The 17215-nt window shown below is 42.3% G+C and overlaps 1 protein-coding gene across 1 annotated transcript; it reads left to right on the top strand.

Moving 5' to 3' along the window:
• Window positions 1-5718: 5718 nt before the first annotated feature.
• Tmsb15b (thymosin beta 15B) lies at window positions 5719-6898 on the top strand. The gene is made up of 2 exons (XM_038317272.1): window positions 5719-5818; window positions 6861-6898. Exons 1-2 carry the CDS (start codon window positions 5719-5721, stop codon window positions 6896-6898), a joined length of 138 nt encoding a protein of 45 aa, XP_038173200.1.
• Window positions 6899-17215: the final 10317 nt, after the last annotated feature.

The raw sequence follows: 17215 nt of genomic DNA, 5'->3' as shown, positions 1-17215 counted from the left end.
GCTAATAAAGACTTTCTATTAGCTCAAACCCATGTATGAACAGTCTTCTCTGGTGGCTACAAGACAACATTTTTGGAGGTCTCACTGAGATGCCCAGAGAGCAGAACTTGAGACACAGGGGATCTCTTAGCCCCTCACAGCAGGGAAGACTGTGGCAGTTAAAGGGCTCCTAGGAGTTATACAACCCGGCATGTTCCAGCCCCCAGAACTCCCTTTAATCAATTGCTGCCTCATGATTCAGAGGAGCTTGATATGACACCCAAAAAGGAAACACATCATAGAGTCACCTGGTCTGTCACCTCTGGAGATAGATAAGTCTGGTTAAGTTTCCTTCTGTTTGGATACATTGGAGAAGTCAGATGTAGCTGCTGATTCAGGCATCAGATTTATCCTCTCTATTTTAGGTTGTCTTTACTGTGCGTCTCACTGCGTGTTTTTCTATGTATTTCTATCAGTTCTATTTCACTGTATTAATCAATGGCTTTCTCTAGTGTGTCATTCCCCTCACCCAGTACATGTGCATGCATGCGAGCGTACATACACACACACACACACACACACACACACACACACACACACACACACACACACAGACACTCAGCTTAAGACCTGTGCCCCCTTCTGTTGGGGACCCGGATCCTTTTGGCTCTGCCAGGTCACCCAGAGAAACAAACAACTCTTCCTTGTTTCCTCACTTGACTCCCATTCGCAGTCCCCAGTTTTCCGGGTCCCAGTGTGGAGTCAGAGAGGGGCCAAACCTGTCCTCCAGAGTCCCCTGCCATCTAAGCAGAATGCACACAGGAAGGGAGAAAAATTTCCCCAAGGTGCCCACTCCCTCCACTCACCGCCTTCTCTAAGCCACCCCAGGAAAGAAAAAGAGCAAATTCCACTCCTTCCTCTTTCATGATTTGTGCCTGCTTTTCCACTAGTAATGTGTATAACTGGAAAACTCAAAACCTATCATTCTGAAAAAAAGTAGAAAAAATATCACTGGGCCCAGATAAGGGGGTAGCTGATGGGCAATGCAACCTGGACAGAATAGATTTTCCCTTGATCAAGGAGAATTTAAACGATTTTAGCTAGGTCCTTTTTAGAAGAATTAAGGACAACTGCTAAAATGATTTCCTTTGTCACCCCATTGGCCCCAAATATTAGAAAGATTATAAAAGTTAGAGAATGTAAAGGTAGGTCCCAGTTGATGAAGAAGGTTCACAAGGTGTTTAACAACAGAGAACTGACTGCAATGATATCTTTTTCACTGTCACCTCTTCTGATGACGAGACATGCCTAGACACCTCACAGAATATTGTGTCTTACCCTCTGCGAGAATATCGCCTAGCTGAGAGTACTGCCTTGAACCAAAGATATACTTGAATTATCTCTCAGATTGATTACTCAACTAACTAGTTCAGCTACTCCCATTCAGATTAAATAATACTCAATTAACCAGGGGAAAAAATTTGCAGTCCATGGCTTATAGAAACAGGAATCCTGGTGCCCTCCGGTCACACTGAAATACACTTCTCCTGCCTGTAATGAAACCTGGGACCTTTCATGCTCATGAATCTAATTCCTCCAGAGAAATAGGTATCTTGGACCTGAAAGATGCATTCTTCAGCCTCCCATTGGCAGAAGTGTGGCAACCCATCTTCGTTTTTAAATGGATGAACCCAGAGGGAGGTTACAGTGGGCAACTTACCTGAACCAGGTTGCCTCAAAGATTTAAAGGTTCTCCAACCCTGTTTGAAGAGACAATGAATGATGACCTCCTGCCGTTCCATGAGAGGTTTCCCAGGAAAATAGATTATAAAAGAGCCACTGAGGGGCTGCTTAAAGAGTTGCAGACCTAGGGATACAGAACAACAGTTGAGAAAGCCCGCTTTTGCATATCAGAGGCTACCTATCTTGGTTACCTGCTGAGGGGAGGCAAAAGAAGCCTGGCTCAGAGTGGGATTGCTGCCATTACTCAGATTCCAACTCTGAAGATTAAGAGACAGGTTTAAGGGTTCCTAGGTGCAGCTAGGTATTGCTGCATCTGGATTCCAGAATTTGTGGAAATTGCAAGGCCTCTATACACCAGCTTAAAGGTACACTGAGTCCCTAATCTGGACTGAGACTAAACAAAAGACATTTGAGGCTTTTCAAATAGTTCTCATTTGGCTCTAGCCCTAGAACCTTCTGATGCCTCAAAACCTTTTCATCTGTTTGTCCACAAAAGAAAAGACTCTACAAAAGGGGTTTTGGCCCAAACTTTGGGGCTATAGAAAGACCTGCGTTATACCTTTCCAAACAATTGAGCCCTACAGCCACAGGATGGCCCACCTACTTAAGATCTGTGGTGGCTACTGCCAGTTTAATGGAAAATCAGAACAAAACAAGTAGACTCTGGACCAGGATCTTATACTCCTAGCAGCTCATGGTGCAGCTGAGATCCTCAAAATAACACCAAAATGCTAGATGTTTCTCTAATGTCTGTGTCACCCAGTACTAGGCCCTACTCTTTGACCACCCTCAAGTCTGTCTTTAGAAACCCGCTGCTTTCCATCCTGTTATCTTCTTGCCTGGTGATGACCTGCAGGTGCTCATCCACAGCCATCATGGGATGAAAGTGAAGTCAGGTACCTGGGAGCTGCAGTAGTTACTTTAGCTCTGTGCTTTGGGCCTAAGCCAGGTTCCTCAGCTCAGAAAGCAGATCTGGCCCAGGTGATCACGAGTGATTGATCTCAGATGGGGAAAAGGAAAGTTCACCAACGTTACATGGAGAGTCACTGTGCTTTTTCCACAGTAGATGTCCACGGTGTGATTGATAGAGAAAGGGGGCCTCTGACCACTGGGGAACAGGGCATTAAAAACAAAACAAAAATATTGGCCCTTCCAAAGTTCATCTGGCTTCCCCTACAAATTGCTACCTCCCCTGCTCCACTCTGAGGACATCAAAATGATGGCTATCCAGAGGCAAGCTAAAACTTGACCACTGTCCTGGCTTCCTCACAAATGGCCCTAAGACCAGTGGGGCCTATTGGTCCTCTGAGAACATACCCTGACCTGGTGTTGCTGGAGATTCCACAGTATATCCCAGAGAAAATAGAGATGCAAACTGTAAAATTACACAGCTTGAATCCATAGGTTTGTGGAGAACACCCGTGTATATTTGCCGGGTGGCTAGCAAAGGCTTTCTATAGGCTTAAACTCTTGTCTGAGTAGTTTACTCATGGATACTCCACAACAGTAACTATCAGATTTTCACTGTTCTCTCCCAGTAGCTATGGGGGAGGGTGTTGTCCAAAAGTTGTGCTTTACCACTTATTAGCATAATTAATTACTGTTGTTGTCTTTCCTGTTGGTTGAGAGATTCATACTTGTGTATGATGCTTTGAACAAGGATGCCACCCCGTTCTCTCCCTTCCAATTCATCTTCTATCCCCAATTCCCGTTCCCTCCCTACTTCATGTATTTTCCTCTTTAAAAACAAATAAAACCCCCAAGGATTCCATTTAGAGCTGCCCGTATGTACATGGGAGTAGGACCATCTCCTGGAACATAGGTAGCCCCTCAGGAGCCTCATCTTTGAAGAAAGCTGGCTCTCCCTTTCCCAACATCGGCTGTCAGGAGTTCTCAGCCGGGGCAGGAATTATTGACCTCCTTCCCTCTCCATGTTGGTATTTTGTCTGACTTAATTCTGTGCAGGTCGTGTACACATAGTCCCAGCTACTGTCAGCTCATGTGGTACAATCGCCCTGCTGTGTTCAGAAAAGAGTTCCACTGTACGAATCCACAGACTCTGTATCTTCAAATCTTTCAGCCCCTCCTGTGACAATTCCTCAGCCTTGGGAGGAGGTGACTTCAGTCTACATAGGTTTTCATCTTCTGTCTCTTACGGGCCAAGCAAAGTGCTAGGTGAAAGGTTGTGTCAGATTCTCTTGTGATTATACCATACTAATTATTCTCATGTTCAGTGGCACAAAAAGTCTAAAATGTCACATGCTTAAGTAGAAAATGTTCAGTAGTGAGTGGCCCTGAACCACTGGCCCTCACATCTGCACTATTAGCAGGCTAGGGATCAGAAGAGAGGTCACTGAGCATAGTTTCAAAACCACTCACTGGTCATCAAAGTATAGTCCCTACCAAAGGCTATAAAAAGCCGAGAATGCAGGGTACAACTCATTCAGTTTGACCCTCGAAGTCCAGATATTAACATTTAACTGGATATGATGTAACTGTTTAATGTCAGGCTCCTAAACTGACTGCGGAATGAATGTATTTGTGAAGAAGGAACCACGGATCTCAGGCTAAAGCTCTAGAAGAGGAAGGGAACTGAACTTTGCCCACAATTAGCCCCTCAGCCATCAGATTTCTTCCATCATTATGGCAGGTATGCTGAGGTACTAAATTGAACAGAGACTGCCACCAAGAAAACCTGGGGAGTGGGCGTGGCAAGTCAGGACTTGCCATCCTGTGCAGGGCTTCTGTCAGAAACAGCTGTCCAATCATGAAAGTAGGCGGAGTCGAGGGGTGGGAACTATTGCAGAGTTTATAAGCTCGGGGCTGCTGCTCTGAGGAGCACCAAACTGGTCTCCTTGCTGCGGACTTACCTGCTATCCTGACAGGAGTATTGAGACCAACAGGTAAAAACCAGTGGCCCCGTGGGGCCAGTGCGCTGGCAACTGCTGGCGCGTGCGCTAGGGGTAGCGCTTTCGCGCTTTCAGGTGGACCGGGTTCTGTCTGCAAATCCGAGTTCGCGGAGGCTCTGTTTCTGGCGAATTCAGGGCGCCGTCCTCGGGGGTTCTCACTTTGGGAGGACCAGGGGGTCTGAGCTGCTCCGAGGAGGTACTGAAGGCTGGGAAGAGAGTTGGGGTGGGTGGAAAACGGCCTTCTAGATTTGGCTTTCGCCCCTCTGTCCCTTAAGCTGGGCACTGGGCAGTTGCAAGTTATTTGTAGATGACACAGTTCAGACAGATGCCTTTGCCCCGCTCTGCAATTACAAATGTGTGAATCCCAAATTTCCCCAGCTTTGAGATGGCCGCTGTTCACCTGGTAAAGGAGGGCCTTAGGATACCCTTGACTGAAAGGGTTTGAGAGGTGGAAGCTTCAGAGTTGGGGGGTGGGGTGGGGTGGAGGGCTCTCTAGTCTACCCTGGTCACTAGATTGTGTCCTAGCCCTGCTAAGATAGAACCAGGCCCTAGCTGAAGAGCTGTTCCTTCTTATTTCTGGAAATAGGACTCAGCCGTATTTGGTGGTCCTCATTCTACTTTTGAGTCTTGGTCATAAATAGCAACTTTTCTTTCTTTTTTTTACACACTCTCTAAGGTTACAAGAAACTATTATGAGACTTGTAATTGGCAATGACTAAGTTAAAGCCTTCCCTGTCTTCTTGCAGTGTTCTAATCTACTGACATTGGACATTCATGCTCATAGTCTCATTTTACCTTTGCTGGGATTTTAAAAGTCAGGCTTTTATTTTCCCCTGAGTTTCTAGAGTATCTTAGTTTCTGGAGCATCTTCATCTGCTGTCATTTGCTGCCAACAGAAATGGACTGAAGCTTTGCAATCAGAGGACCCTAAGAAAACATGACTTTCTAAGATTGGTTGTTTCCTTGTTGAAAACCACCATGCAAAAATATTTGTTGATATTTTATGAATTTTTAATTGTTATTCCTAATCTGATCATAGTTCTAGTAGGTAACTTTTTTGTTGTTGTTGTTCTTTATTTCAGTAAACATGTGTGACAAACTGGACATGTCTGAAGTGGAACAATTTGACAGATCAAAACTGAAGAAAACAATTACTGAAGAAAAAAATACACTTCCATCAAAGGAAAGTAAGTCATGGAGGTTTCAGGTTGACAGGATCAGTGGTGAAAGTTGGCATAGTCACTTAACAAACCTATGCTCTATTAAATTTTCCACAAAGTAAATGATAATAATTAGTGTCCTATTATACTTAACAGTTTCAAATAACCAATAGCTGATTTCGTTACTGGGGATATGTAAGTGTTCCTGCATTAATAGGAAGCAGTAGCAATAATAGTAGTAATAGGCACCAGTAGTATGAAGAAAAAAATAATTTCTTGTTGAAAATTACAAAATTCACATTAAAATCAATCTTGGAATCTTTGACTAATCACTAGGGAAAACCCTATGTGTTCTTTTAATCACGCATCTTCCAATTTGAGCCTGAGATCTTGTCCCGCTAATGAATTCTGCAGATGCTGCTCTTTTGATCTGTTCTGCTTAATGAAAAATAAAATAATAAATAAATTCAGATCTTGAATATACTTGATGCTCCCAGACTCAGGGGATCATTGTTACTCCTAGAATTACATCTTACTGGAGAACTTCAAAATTTTTTCCACAAATGCTGTGCTATGCTTTTTGTTACGCCAACATTGTTTGAGAGTTCCAAAACTAAATGAAACTGTTTTAAAGTTTCTTTATTGTATTTTGATAGATGTATTGGAAGGAAATGCTTCATTTACCTTTTCGTCTCAAATAATGGCAACTGTATAAATCAAATGGAATGTGAAACCCATAGTTTAAGTAGATATTAAATCTTAATATTAATTTAATATTAAACTTTAATAGGTATTAAAATGGTTGATGTGTACTCTCATATCACTTGTGAGCCTTTGTGGGTAGTACCTTGGTATTCTGAATTTAAAGCATTATGATAACCATTTAAAGAATTAGCCCAGATTCTTTTTAATGGTGCTGGTTTCAAACCCCAGGTCTTAGTTCATGCTAGGCAAGCACTGTACTACTGAGCTCCACCACACAGTCTGGCAACAAGGAACTCTAGGAAGAAACTAAACATATTAGAAAAAGTCTCTCCTAACAATATTTTGATGTTTCTTTTTTCCCTAGCTATTCAGCAGGAGAAAGATGATATTAAAAGATCATAAAATGAAGACATCCTTTCAAGACCTACTCCAACCTTGCCAGATAGTAATGGCTTTAGGATTGTAGAGATTTTAGGCAGTGACTGATGGAGTCTCACCTCTACTGCCTTGGATGAAAGGTCACCATTTGTCAATGATCATTAAATTTGGTTGTAAACTGCCCACTGGAGTGTAAATGTGGTTTTTCACTTGCTACAAGACAAGCCGATTTTATCCTAGAGTGGGGCCCTCAAATGCTTCATCATCTTTGTGAAATTGTACTCACAACTATTTGCAGCTCCTCGAGTCTATCTTCATATCCGATGTAACAAATATAACCACAATCTTCCTATGGTACATTCTTGGTATTCTAAGACATGAAATTACACAAGGGTACTTTTTCAACTAAAAATAAATGAAAGAAAACCTCTTGAGCAGATTACACATATGTGAAGTTTAAGGTGGTAATGAGAACTAATGCCCTTATTTGGGAATGAAGAAATGGAACCATAGAACCTAAAAGGATCTGTAATAGGATGTGAAAAGATAGCCTTGCTTTCTTGAAAGTGTTATTTTCACCTTAATAGAAACACCCAAACCTGGAGTTGGATGGGGAGGTGGCAGGAAACACTTGCTAAAACACACCATATTAAAGACAACAGGGCCTTCTACTGAGTGTACAATGAGATATTTAATATCTGCTGATGACTTGTATTACTTATTCTCTGTTCTGGTTCTTGCACTGAATAGGGTTTACTCTCTTTCGAACCGGGCATTTTGATCCTCAGTGCTACTGACTTAAATGTGTTCTCCCAGTTTGTATGCATATATTTTAGCTCCCAATATGCTTATACATGGTGGTAGGATCTTTTAAGGGTAGTTACAGTTAAGTAAGGGTATAATAGTGAAGGCTTATAAAAAGAGGGAGTGGGAAAAAAGGACACATACACACACACATACAGAGAGATAGAGACAGAGAAAGAGAGACAGAAAGACAGAGATCTTGGAAGGATGCTGAGTCTAAAGGTGCCTATACAACCGAAATGCACACATTCTGCCTTCTATCCTGCTGGACCTGGTCTGGACTTGCAACATCTAGACCCGTGAAGCTTTACATTTTAGTTATCTAGACCACCTAGACTGCAGTGATTTTGTTAGAGCAGCTTGAACTGACTAATGTACCTAGGAAAACACGTAAACAACTATGCCTCAATTCTTATCTTTAATACCTTCACTGCTTTAAATGTATAAAGCTAACCATCTAAATATCACTGAGTAGAGATGTCCGCCACTAGCCAGGCTGTTATCCTAATGTACATATCTTCTTTTTAACCTAACATGTTAATCTGCTTTATCCTTTCAAGGGGCTTATATCATTAAATAACAATTGTGGTCACAAGAACTAGAAGTGATTTTGTGTGTTATCATAAAATTCCCCAAGTGAAAGACTAAGAAGATAGACTAGGACCAAGTACAAATGTGGTTATACAATCACAGTAGCCAGAGTGTACTGGGACTGGAGGATGTGGACCTTAGAAGTAACCATACTGGTCACCCATACTCCTAGCCTGCAGCAGTATTCCACAGAGTCACTTGGTCCTTTGCAGTGATAAGCTTGTACAGTACCCAAACCTGGCTCCCTATGGCATCTGTAGAACAGTTATGGAGCCATCTACTGGAAACTCACATAGTATGATCAACTTTAAGTGAGATGTTAAAGTTGTACCCATATTCAAAGTCTTCTCAGATCCTTTGACCCAAGTTCCAAGTTGGGAAGCCATCCTGATTCCATATTTGCATATGCTTACTCATTAAATTTCTAGATCCTGATTAAGTCACACAGCACATTTTTAAGTTTTTCAACAGGTTATCTGAAAATTTTATATGATGCTATGCACCCCTGGTAGACTCAGCAATCTCTGCACTTCACACTCAGGAAGGTCAAAGAAACCCGAAACGTTGTCAGTTGAGGTGGAGTTAGATGATAGTGTCTAGTGTTCCATTGTATTTGATAACTATCACTTTATTTCAAGTAGTAATTCTACCCTGGATAGAACACATGTCAAACCATGTGGGAATAGGTTAGAAAGGGGAAATAGTATTCTTAATGAATACTAATGCAGTAATGAAATGGGGGAAACCAATGGCTTATCCAGTATAGCTTTGCCATGAAGTTATTGAATACACAATGTAAGGCTACTATTCTCAGTCCTCCCCCCCCGACAGGGTTTCTTCTCTGTAGCTTTGGAGCCTCTCCTGGTACTAGCTCTTGTAGACCAGGTTGGCCTTGAACTTACAGAGATCTGCCTGCCTCTGTCTCCTGAGTGATGGGATTAAAGGCCTGTGCCACCATCGCCCGGCCACAATGTTGGGCTGTTCTTGTAGTCATTTGCCCTACCCACAAAAGGGAGACCTTCCTGCTGCCAGTAAACAGACTGTGTGTTAGGGCTGTGTAGCTGTTTTTTTGCAAAACTGACAGCAATAAGACTTCTTGAAGCCTGAAGCCGTTAGGAGCAAGGAATGTGTGAAATTTTCATCCAATGCAGATTCATATCATTTGAAAATTTGTTTGTGTGGTTTTTTTTGAGACAGGGTTCCTCTGTTTAACAGCCCTAGCTGTCCTAGAACTAGCTCTTGTAGACCTGGCTGGCCTCGAGCTCACAAAGATCCTACTGCCTCTGCTGGGATTAAATGCATGGGCCACCATTACCTGGCTAGGGATCAGTCTTTTTATGCCTTTATTTTGTCAGTGCACATGGGTGACTATTTAAAATATAAAAGAGTAAAAATTAGATATTAATCAAAATAACACCCCCAAACACACCAAAACTATGTTACACTCACTGTACCTTTGGAAGTGTCAAAAATCTTATTTAAGAGCCTCAGGCATAATCTCAAGTTTCTTTGCAAAAGGAATACAGGAAACTCACGTAACGCTCCCAAGTGCAAAGCGATTTTTACCAACACCCTAGAATTAGAGGAATACATATTCAAAACTTGTTGTCATAGTGTAGAAATACGTTTGAATTTATACTTGTAACACTCCTGGCATAAACAACTTAAATGAGGGAAGATTTATTTTGGATCACAGTCTTGGGGGTTTCAGTCAGTCATGACCAGAAGAGTATGGCAGAGGTGCTGGGCCTCTTTGGTTTTTCCTTTATTCTTCTATTCCGTTAGGGATTTTTCCTAATGCGAGCTCTCTGCCGACACAAAATCCCAATCAAGCCAAATCACAATAAGCCAAACTAGAAAATATCCAGGTTTAATGGGATTCTTGCGCTCTCAGGTGGCCCCAAGGGCCGCAAACACTACCACCAGGAGGAAGGAAAGGAGACCAAGTGATTCTCCTTTGGGAGCTATCTTAAATACCCTGTGGGAGTGGCCAGGACCTGGAATGCTGGGATTTGGAGTCAGGCCTGGGGGCTGGGGCCTTGGCTCTCCACATAACAATTCTGTCCCAGCTTTTAGCACATGAGATGCTGCACCCGCATTCATTTTCTTTCCCCTCATTTCACCATACCTGAAAACATTTTCACAGATCCATCAAAAGGATGCTTCTCTGTATCCTAGATGATTTAAATCTAGTCAAGCTGAAAATTAATAGCAACATTATCCTTCATGTGCAGTTTCTCCATTTATCTTCCATTAAACAAATATCTGAGAGCTACTCTTCAGTTTCCTATGTGATTTGGCTAACAGTGGAAATACGGGGTGATACGTTGGAATATTTTTCCTAGTTTTAAAAAAAGGAGGCTATAAGAAATACTCAAGCCGGGCGGTGGTGGCGCACGCCTTTAATCCCAGCACTCGGGAGGCAGAGGCAGGCGGATCTCTGAGTTCGAGGCCAGCCTGGTCTACAAGAGCTAGCTCCAGGACAGGCTCTAGAAACTACAGGGAAACCCTGTCTCGAAAAACCAAAAAAAAAAAAAAAAAAAAAAAAGAAATACTCAAAGTGTTAGTGGAGTGTATATGATCAAAGTGCTTCATGTGTGATGGAGGAGGGTCATCTGTCTATGTGTTACTTTCATTGGTTAATAAAGAAACTGCTTTGGCCCTTTAATAGGACATAAAATTAGGTAGGCAGAATAGACAGAACAGAATTGTGGGAGAAAGAAAGCAGAGTCAGGCAGTCGCCATGACTCTCCTCTCTGAGACAGATACAGGTTAGGATCTTCCTGGTAAGGTACCAGCTCGTGGTGCTATACACATTAATAGATATAGGTTAAAGCAAGATGTGAGAATTAGCCAATAAGAGGCTGGAACTAATGGGCCAGGCAGTGTTTAAACAAGTACAATTTCTGTATTATTATTTCCGGGTCTAAGCCATGCTGGAGCCTGGTGGGACGAAAAGCAGGCCTGCCCGCAAGTCCTTCTACACATGTGTATATACATGAATATTACATAGATTAAAACTTTCACAATGAAAGCTACGATTTTGCCATTTGTGGTGGTTCATGCTTATAATCTCAGTACTTGGGAGGTGGACACAAGAGGAGCAGAAATTAACACAAGACTAGCTAGAGCTCCATGAGATCCTCTCTCAATGAACAATAGCACCGCTCTGCACTATCTCATAGAATTAATATGCAATATTTTAAAAAGTTAAACTCAGTCACAACATATAATATTTAGACATGTCTAATGAAAACATCCAAGAATATATATAATAATTATAAAAGACATTTTTGTTCTTTTTGAATTTTTTGAATTCATTTTACACACCAACCACAGGTCCCCCTTCCTCCCCTCCTTCTCACTCCCCCCCACACATCTCCCCTACCCCCTATCCACTCCTCCCGAAGGGTAAGGCCTCCCATGGGGAGTCAACAAAGCCTGGCACATCAAGATGAAGCAGGACCAGGCCTCTCACCCCTACATCAAGGCTGAGTAAGGTATCCCACCACAGGGAATGGGCTATGCACCAGGGATAGATCCTGGTCCCACTGACAGGAGACCCACAAACAGACCAAGCCACACAATTGCTACCCTCATGCCGAGGGCCTAGTTCAGTCCCAAGCCAGCTCCCCAGCTGTTGATCCAGAGTCCATGAGTTCCCACAGGAACGGACTCCTGTCATGATCTTGATTCCCCCCACACCCTCCAGCTCATTGATCATATTCACCCCTTTAACTCCTCCAAAATCTGCCCTACCTCTTCTTCCTCCCAAGTCTGTGCCACTTTATAATTTATTTATTTATTTATATTAGTTTGTTTATTTTTTGGGGGGACAGAGTTTCTCTGTGTAACAGCCCTAGCTCTCCTACAACTAGCTGTTAAAGACCAGGCCTTGAACTCACAGAGATTTGCCTGTCTCTGCCTCCCGAGTGCTGGGATTAAAGGCATGTGCCACCACCACCTGACACTTGTTTTTCATTAATAGCCTGTTGAATCCAACTTGTGCTGCCCATAGTCTCCTGAGAGTAAATGTCATACCCTGGAGTGTGGGTGACCTACCAGTACCCACACCCTTAAGGAAAACAGGCCCACCCACCTCAGAAAGCCATCAGCTGTCCACAGCCCTTCAGTTAGGGGTAAGGCCTGTGAACTTCTTACCCCTCAAACTGGAATATTGAGTTTTTTGATCTTGTGCAGGAAAGCACAGCTACTGTGAGCCCAAACACAGCTCATGTCATGTCCAGAAGACACTTAGTTTATTTTGGTCTTCCCTAACTTCTCATTCTTAACAATCTTTCCACCCCTTCTTCCAATATGGTACCTGAACCTTGGGGTAGGGGTGATTGGAAAAAATACTTTTTATGGTTCCAATCTGAAATATCTCCTTCAGGTTTATGTTCTCAATTTTTAATGACCCGCTGATCACGAAGCCTTTGAGAAAGTCGGACCTGGAAAGCAGAATTTATTCAATGTGGCTGTTTAGATAGGCTAATGCCAGCTTGCTTGCCATGGTTCCTGGATAGCTAAGAAATAAAGAGCTACCACCACACACTGTTGCCAGAATGGACTCCACAAATACCTTCCTTGTCGAGGTGGACTCTAGTCTCTGAGACATGTGCCAAAATAAATCCTTCCTCGTTGTTTTTGTCAGGCATTGTCACAGTGATGAGATAAGTAACTAAGTCAGCCATTTATTCAAGCTCATTCTGCACACCCACCCAACTAATCCAACACTCATTTCCCTTTACTCTAGTGGAAATTAATGATAAATGAAGAAAGTTATTATGTAGAGTGATGAATCACGCCAATCACATTGGGGGTGGGTAATGACTCCAGTGGGTGAATTTTGTTATACAAATATTCTTGAAAGTGAAGATAGCGCACAACCATCAAAGAGTTTGAGAAAATGAATGGTAGTTTCCACCTAATTCTTGTAATAATTTCTCATGAGTCACAACTTTGAATTTATATCCTTAATTTGTCACAACTAAACAGAGCAAATAATAACAAACCCAAACACCAATCCCTTTCTCATTCTGGGGACAGAACACCCAGGGAGACAATTACTGGTTCAGGCTAAGTCACTCTCCCATAAGTGTGAGCTGCTAGCTGTGGCCTAGGGGCTGATGGTCCTTTTTTAGATAAGTCAGCACATATGTATGGGTTTAATCATGACATTTTCACACACACACACACACAGATACAGACACAGACATGCATAACCCTCTTTAGAGATAGGGTCCCTGTGTGGCCAACACTAGCTATGTATTCATTTCATTGCCCGGGTTGGCCTCAAACTCATAATTGTCATGATTCAGTCTTCTGAGTGGAAGAATTACAGACATGTGTCACATGCTTGGCTTACTTACATATTCTTTACAATTGTTAAAAATGAATTACTCATTATACATGCTTGAAGGATAGCCTTTTAATTTGAAAATATTTCCCATTAACTTGATTGACTTTCTCTAAGAATGTTTCATGGAGAATTAGATTGGTTTTAGTTTTCCCCAATAGCTCTTTTTACCCACACTAACATTAAGAATACCTCTAGCATCTAAATATTGTAAGGAACTAGTTTTAAACTTGGCAGATGTTTAAGAATTCTTAATATTTACATAAGCACCCTTAGTTTTTTCTCTGTGTTTCTGCCTTGTAAAGATTTTGATCAGATCTAGAAGTGAGGCAAAAAGAACGGGGAGTATAGCATTGGTTTAAGCATTGTTGAATCTGTTAGAATCCCTGACTGTTAATGACAAGCTATTTAGATTGTTACTGTAAGCATTCCAACTGGTATTCATTTTCCTTAACTTAAGCAAAAGTGTTGAGGGATATGGTAACTTGACTTCGGAACTGGCAGCTGTTGGACTCTTTCTTGCTGCCCTGATTGTCTTGAGCAAAAGGACTGCCAAAGAACCAGACAGGCTACCCGTATACCAGTCCATAATGCTGTACTGCATGGCATCCTTGAAAAAGAAAACTACACAGTAGGGAGCTAGGGAGGTGGCTCAGTGGGAAAAGTGCTTGCTCTGCAAGCCTGAAGACATTCATTTGAAACCCCAGAACCCAAATAAAGCTGGGTGTTGTAGCCCACAGGGCAAAAGCTATGGTCCTATGTTGGAATGGAAGGTGAAGACAGGAGATCCCAGGAGCTTTCTGGCCAGTTAGCCCAGCATACAGAGAGGTGAACAACAAAAAAGAGACCTGGATCCAGTGAGATGGCTCAGCAGTTAAAAGCACTTCCCATGTAAGCCTGATGAATTTAATTTTATCCCTGGAATTCACAATGGAAAAAGTGAACTAACTCTCAAATGTCTTTTGACCTCCACATGTGCGCCATAGTATTCATGGCCCACGAAAGCCAAATCCCCTAATAACAAATAACAAATAAATAAGATTTTTTTAAAAAGGAGACTCTGACTTCCACAGGTGTGCTGTGCATGTACACACCTGCACTTACACACATACAGATAAATCATACACTTGCATACACACACACACACACACACATACTTCAGGATATATAAAATTCTCAGAAAGTCCAGAGAAAGAAAGGGTGAGAGAGGAGAGAGAGAGAGAGAGAGAGAGAGAGAGAGAGAGAGAGAGAGAGAGAGAGAGAGAGAGAGAGAGAGAGAGGGAGGGAGTTCTTTGTCTTACGATGTTTTTCTGGGTAGAATCAAAGCACCCAGCCACCTGACTGGCAATGGAGACAAGAAGTGTATACCCAGGGCCTTTTGGTTCCAGTAGGAACATGCTGATCGTGTCAGTGAGATAAAGTTTAAATAAGGGAGAACTATTTTTTTCCAGGAATCGTGGGTGAGTTATGTACACTTTATGAAATATCCGTAAGGGTTATTTTTTTTTTCAAAAAGCTCAGAGCATGCCATGCATGAGCTGATGTTGTCCAGAGACACTTTTGCTCTCTGTGGTATCTTCAAAACTTATTTTATTTGATTTTAAGGATTTATTTTTTTATGCTTGTGTGTGTGTGTGTCTGTATGAAGAAACACACTCATGTGCATAAGAGTGTACATTCCTGTGTGCACATGCAGAGACCAGAAGAGGGCAATGGATTCCTTGAAGCTAGAGTTACAGACATTTGCAGGATTCCTGGCCAGTTAGGAATCCTGGCTCTGCTCCTTATGATTATCCAACAAGTGCTCTTAACAACTGAGCCCCCTAAACTTCCTTCCTTCGTTCAAGGTAACAGGATGGTTCTGTGCCTCAAGAGATTCTATCATGACTAATCAGGCTGTTGCTGAGCTGATGGAGCAATCAATCACATTAAGCACCTCCTAGGTAGCTTACTGGCAAGCTTGTTGCAAGATAACATCCAGTCAGATGTTAACTAGGCTCCTGACATGGGGGAATGCCACAAATAGTGATGGGTCCCATGCTTCAGCCGTCACTATGACGTGTTCTTCACAGCCACTAGCATTGCCGTGACTGATGGCTGATCCAGTCTTTGACGCATCTTCTGAAGAGGTCCTTATTTCCCAAGAGCCTGAGAAGATTAGCTGGAAAACGTCAACTAAAAGACAAGGCAACCTCTGCTACTACTGCCTTCACTGCTGCCCGAGACAAAGAGAGTTTTGTTATATATTTCCCAAAGGTACTAAAGAAAGTTCATGGAGGCAACAGCCTTTTCCAGAAGACTATAAATATCATGGACTTATTTGTGAAAACATGTTGTTTTCTTTTTTGAAATATGTCTTTTATTGAAGAAGAACCACATCACTTTCCCCCTTTTTATTCCCTTTAGCTCCTCCCAGCTACTCTGCCTTGAACCTTTCCCGCACTCCACCCCAGAGCCTCAAGTTGATAGGCTCTTTTTTTATTATGTTATGTATATATGTATGTATGTATGTATGTATGTATGTGCATGAGTTAAGTCCACTTTTGCTGTTTGTGTGTATATGATCTCAAGACTGATCACTCCACATTGGACAACCAAGAATGGGACTCATCCATCATTGGGGGGATGTAATTCTACTTCTCCAACCAGTCATTAGCTGCTTGTAGTTCTTTGTTTAGGAGTGTGACCATGCTGAATTTCCCCCTTCCTTGTTAACCTGTATGTTGATATTGTCACTGTTCAAGTCTTGTTTATGTAGTCATTCCTAGGAAAGAATGTTTCACAGCCAACTTCCTTGTATTCTGGTTCTTACCATCTTTCTTCCACCCCTCTCATGACGTCCCCTGAGCTGTGATGCAGATATATTTTTTGGGAATGGACTTCCCACAATCTGTTGATCTCTGCATTGTGGCCCAGTATTTCTATAATGGTCTTCATTGTTGTAAAGAGAGGATTCCTTGGTGAGATGTAGTCGGTATACTTGCCTGTGGGTATAAGGATATGACGTAGACTGTAGTAAGGAATTATGCTGGTTTAACACAGTGATGGTAGTAGATTCTTTTCTAAGCTCCATGATTTCAGTAGCCTTGGGAAATTGGCTGGTTTTCCAGGACCAGGCACAATTCCCCTCCTGTTTAGTGGGCTTTACATCCAACAAGAGAGCTGTTGGTTGCTACCAACATGTGAGCCTCACTTATTGTACCTGTATGCATATTTACCATGCTAGTAATCGTCATGGTTCATAGGTGTTACAGCTATTTAATTGCTTCACTCCCTTGGCAGCATGCATAGTATGTTCTGGAATCATGAAAAGGAGACCAAAGGAAAGAAGCTTTCAGGTCAGATCCAATTCAAACGATCCAAGTTCTGTGTCCTAAGTCTGCAGCTTATTGTGAAGTACATGCTTTGACCAGGTGTCCAGCCACCATCTTCAGAGATATCTAAACTACTGTGTGTTTCCTGTGGCTAGGAGATACCCACAAATATGCTGTGTCCAAGGGCACAACGCCCCTCATCAGGCATACATGTAAGCTATCTCTCCACACCCAACTATAGCCAAACCAAAGGCTCTTTTTAGAGGCACCACC

The sequence above is a fragment of the Arvicola amphibius genome, chromosome X (genome assembly GCF_903992535.2).
Source record: "Arvicola amphibius chromosome X, mArvAmp1.2, whole genome shotgun sequence".
Lineage (NCBI taxonomy): Eukaryota > Metazoa > Chordata > Mammalia > Rodentia > Cricetidae > Arvicola > Arvicola amphibius.
This window is presented reverse-complemented; position numbering and strand designations above follow the sequence as displayed.

Bases quoted from the DNA above. Each gene is read 5' to 3' on its own strand.
- Tmsb15b (XM_038317272.1), top strand. From the start codon at position 5,719: ATGTGTGACAAACTGGACATGTCTGAAGTGGAACAATTTGACAGATCA. The intron at 5,819-6,860 runs GTAAGTCATGGA...TTTTTTCCCTAG, and splicing joins TACACTTCCATCAAAGGAAA to CTATTCAGCAGGAGAAAGAT.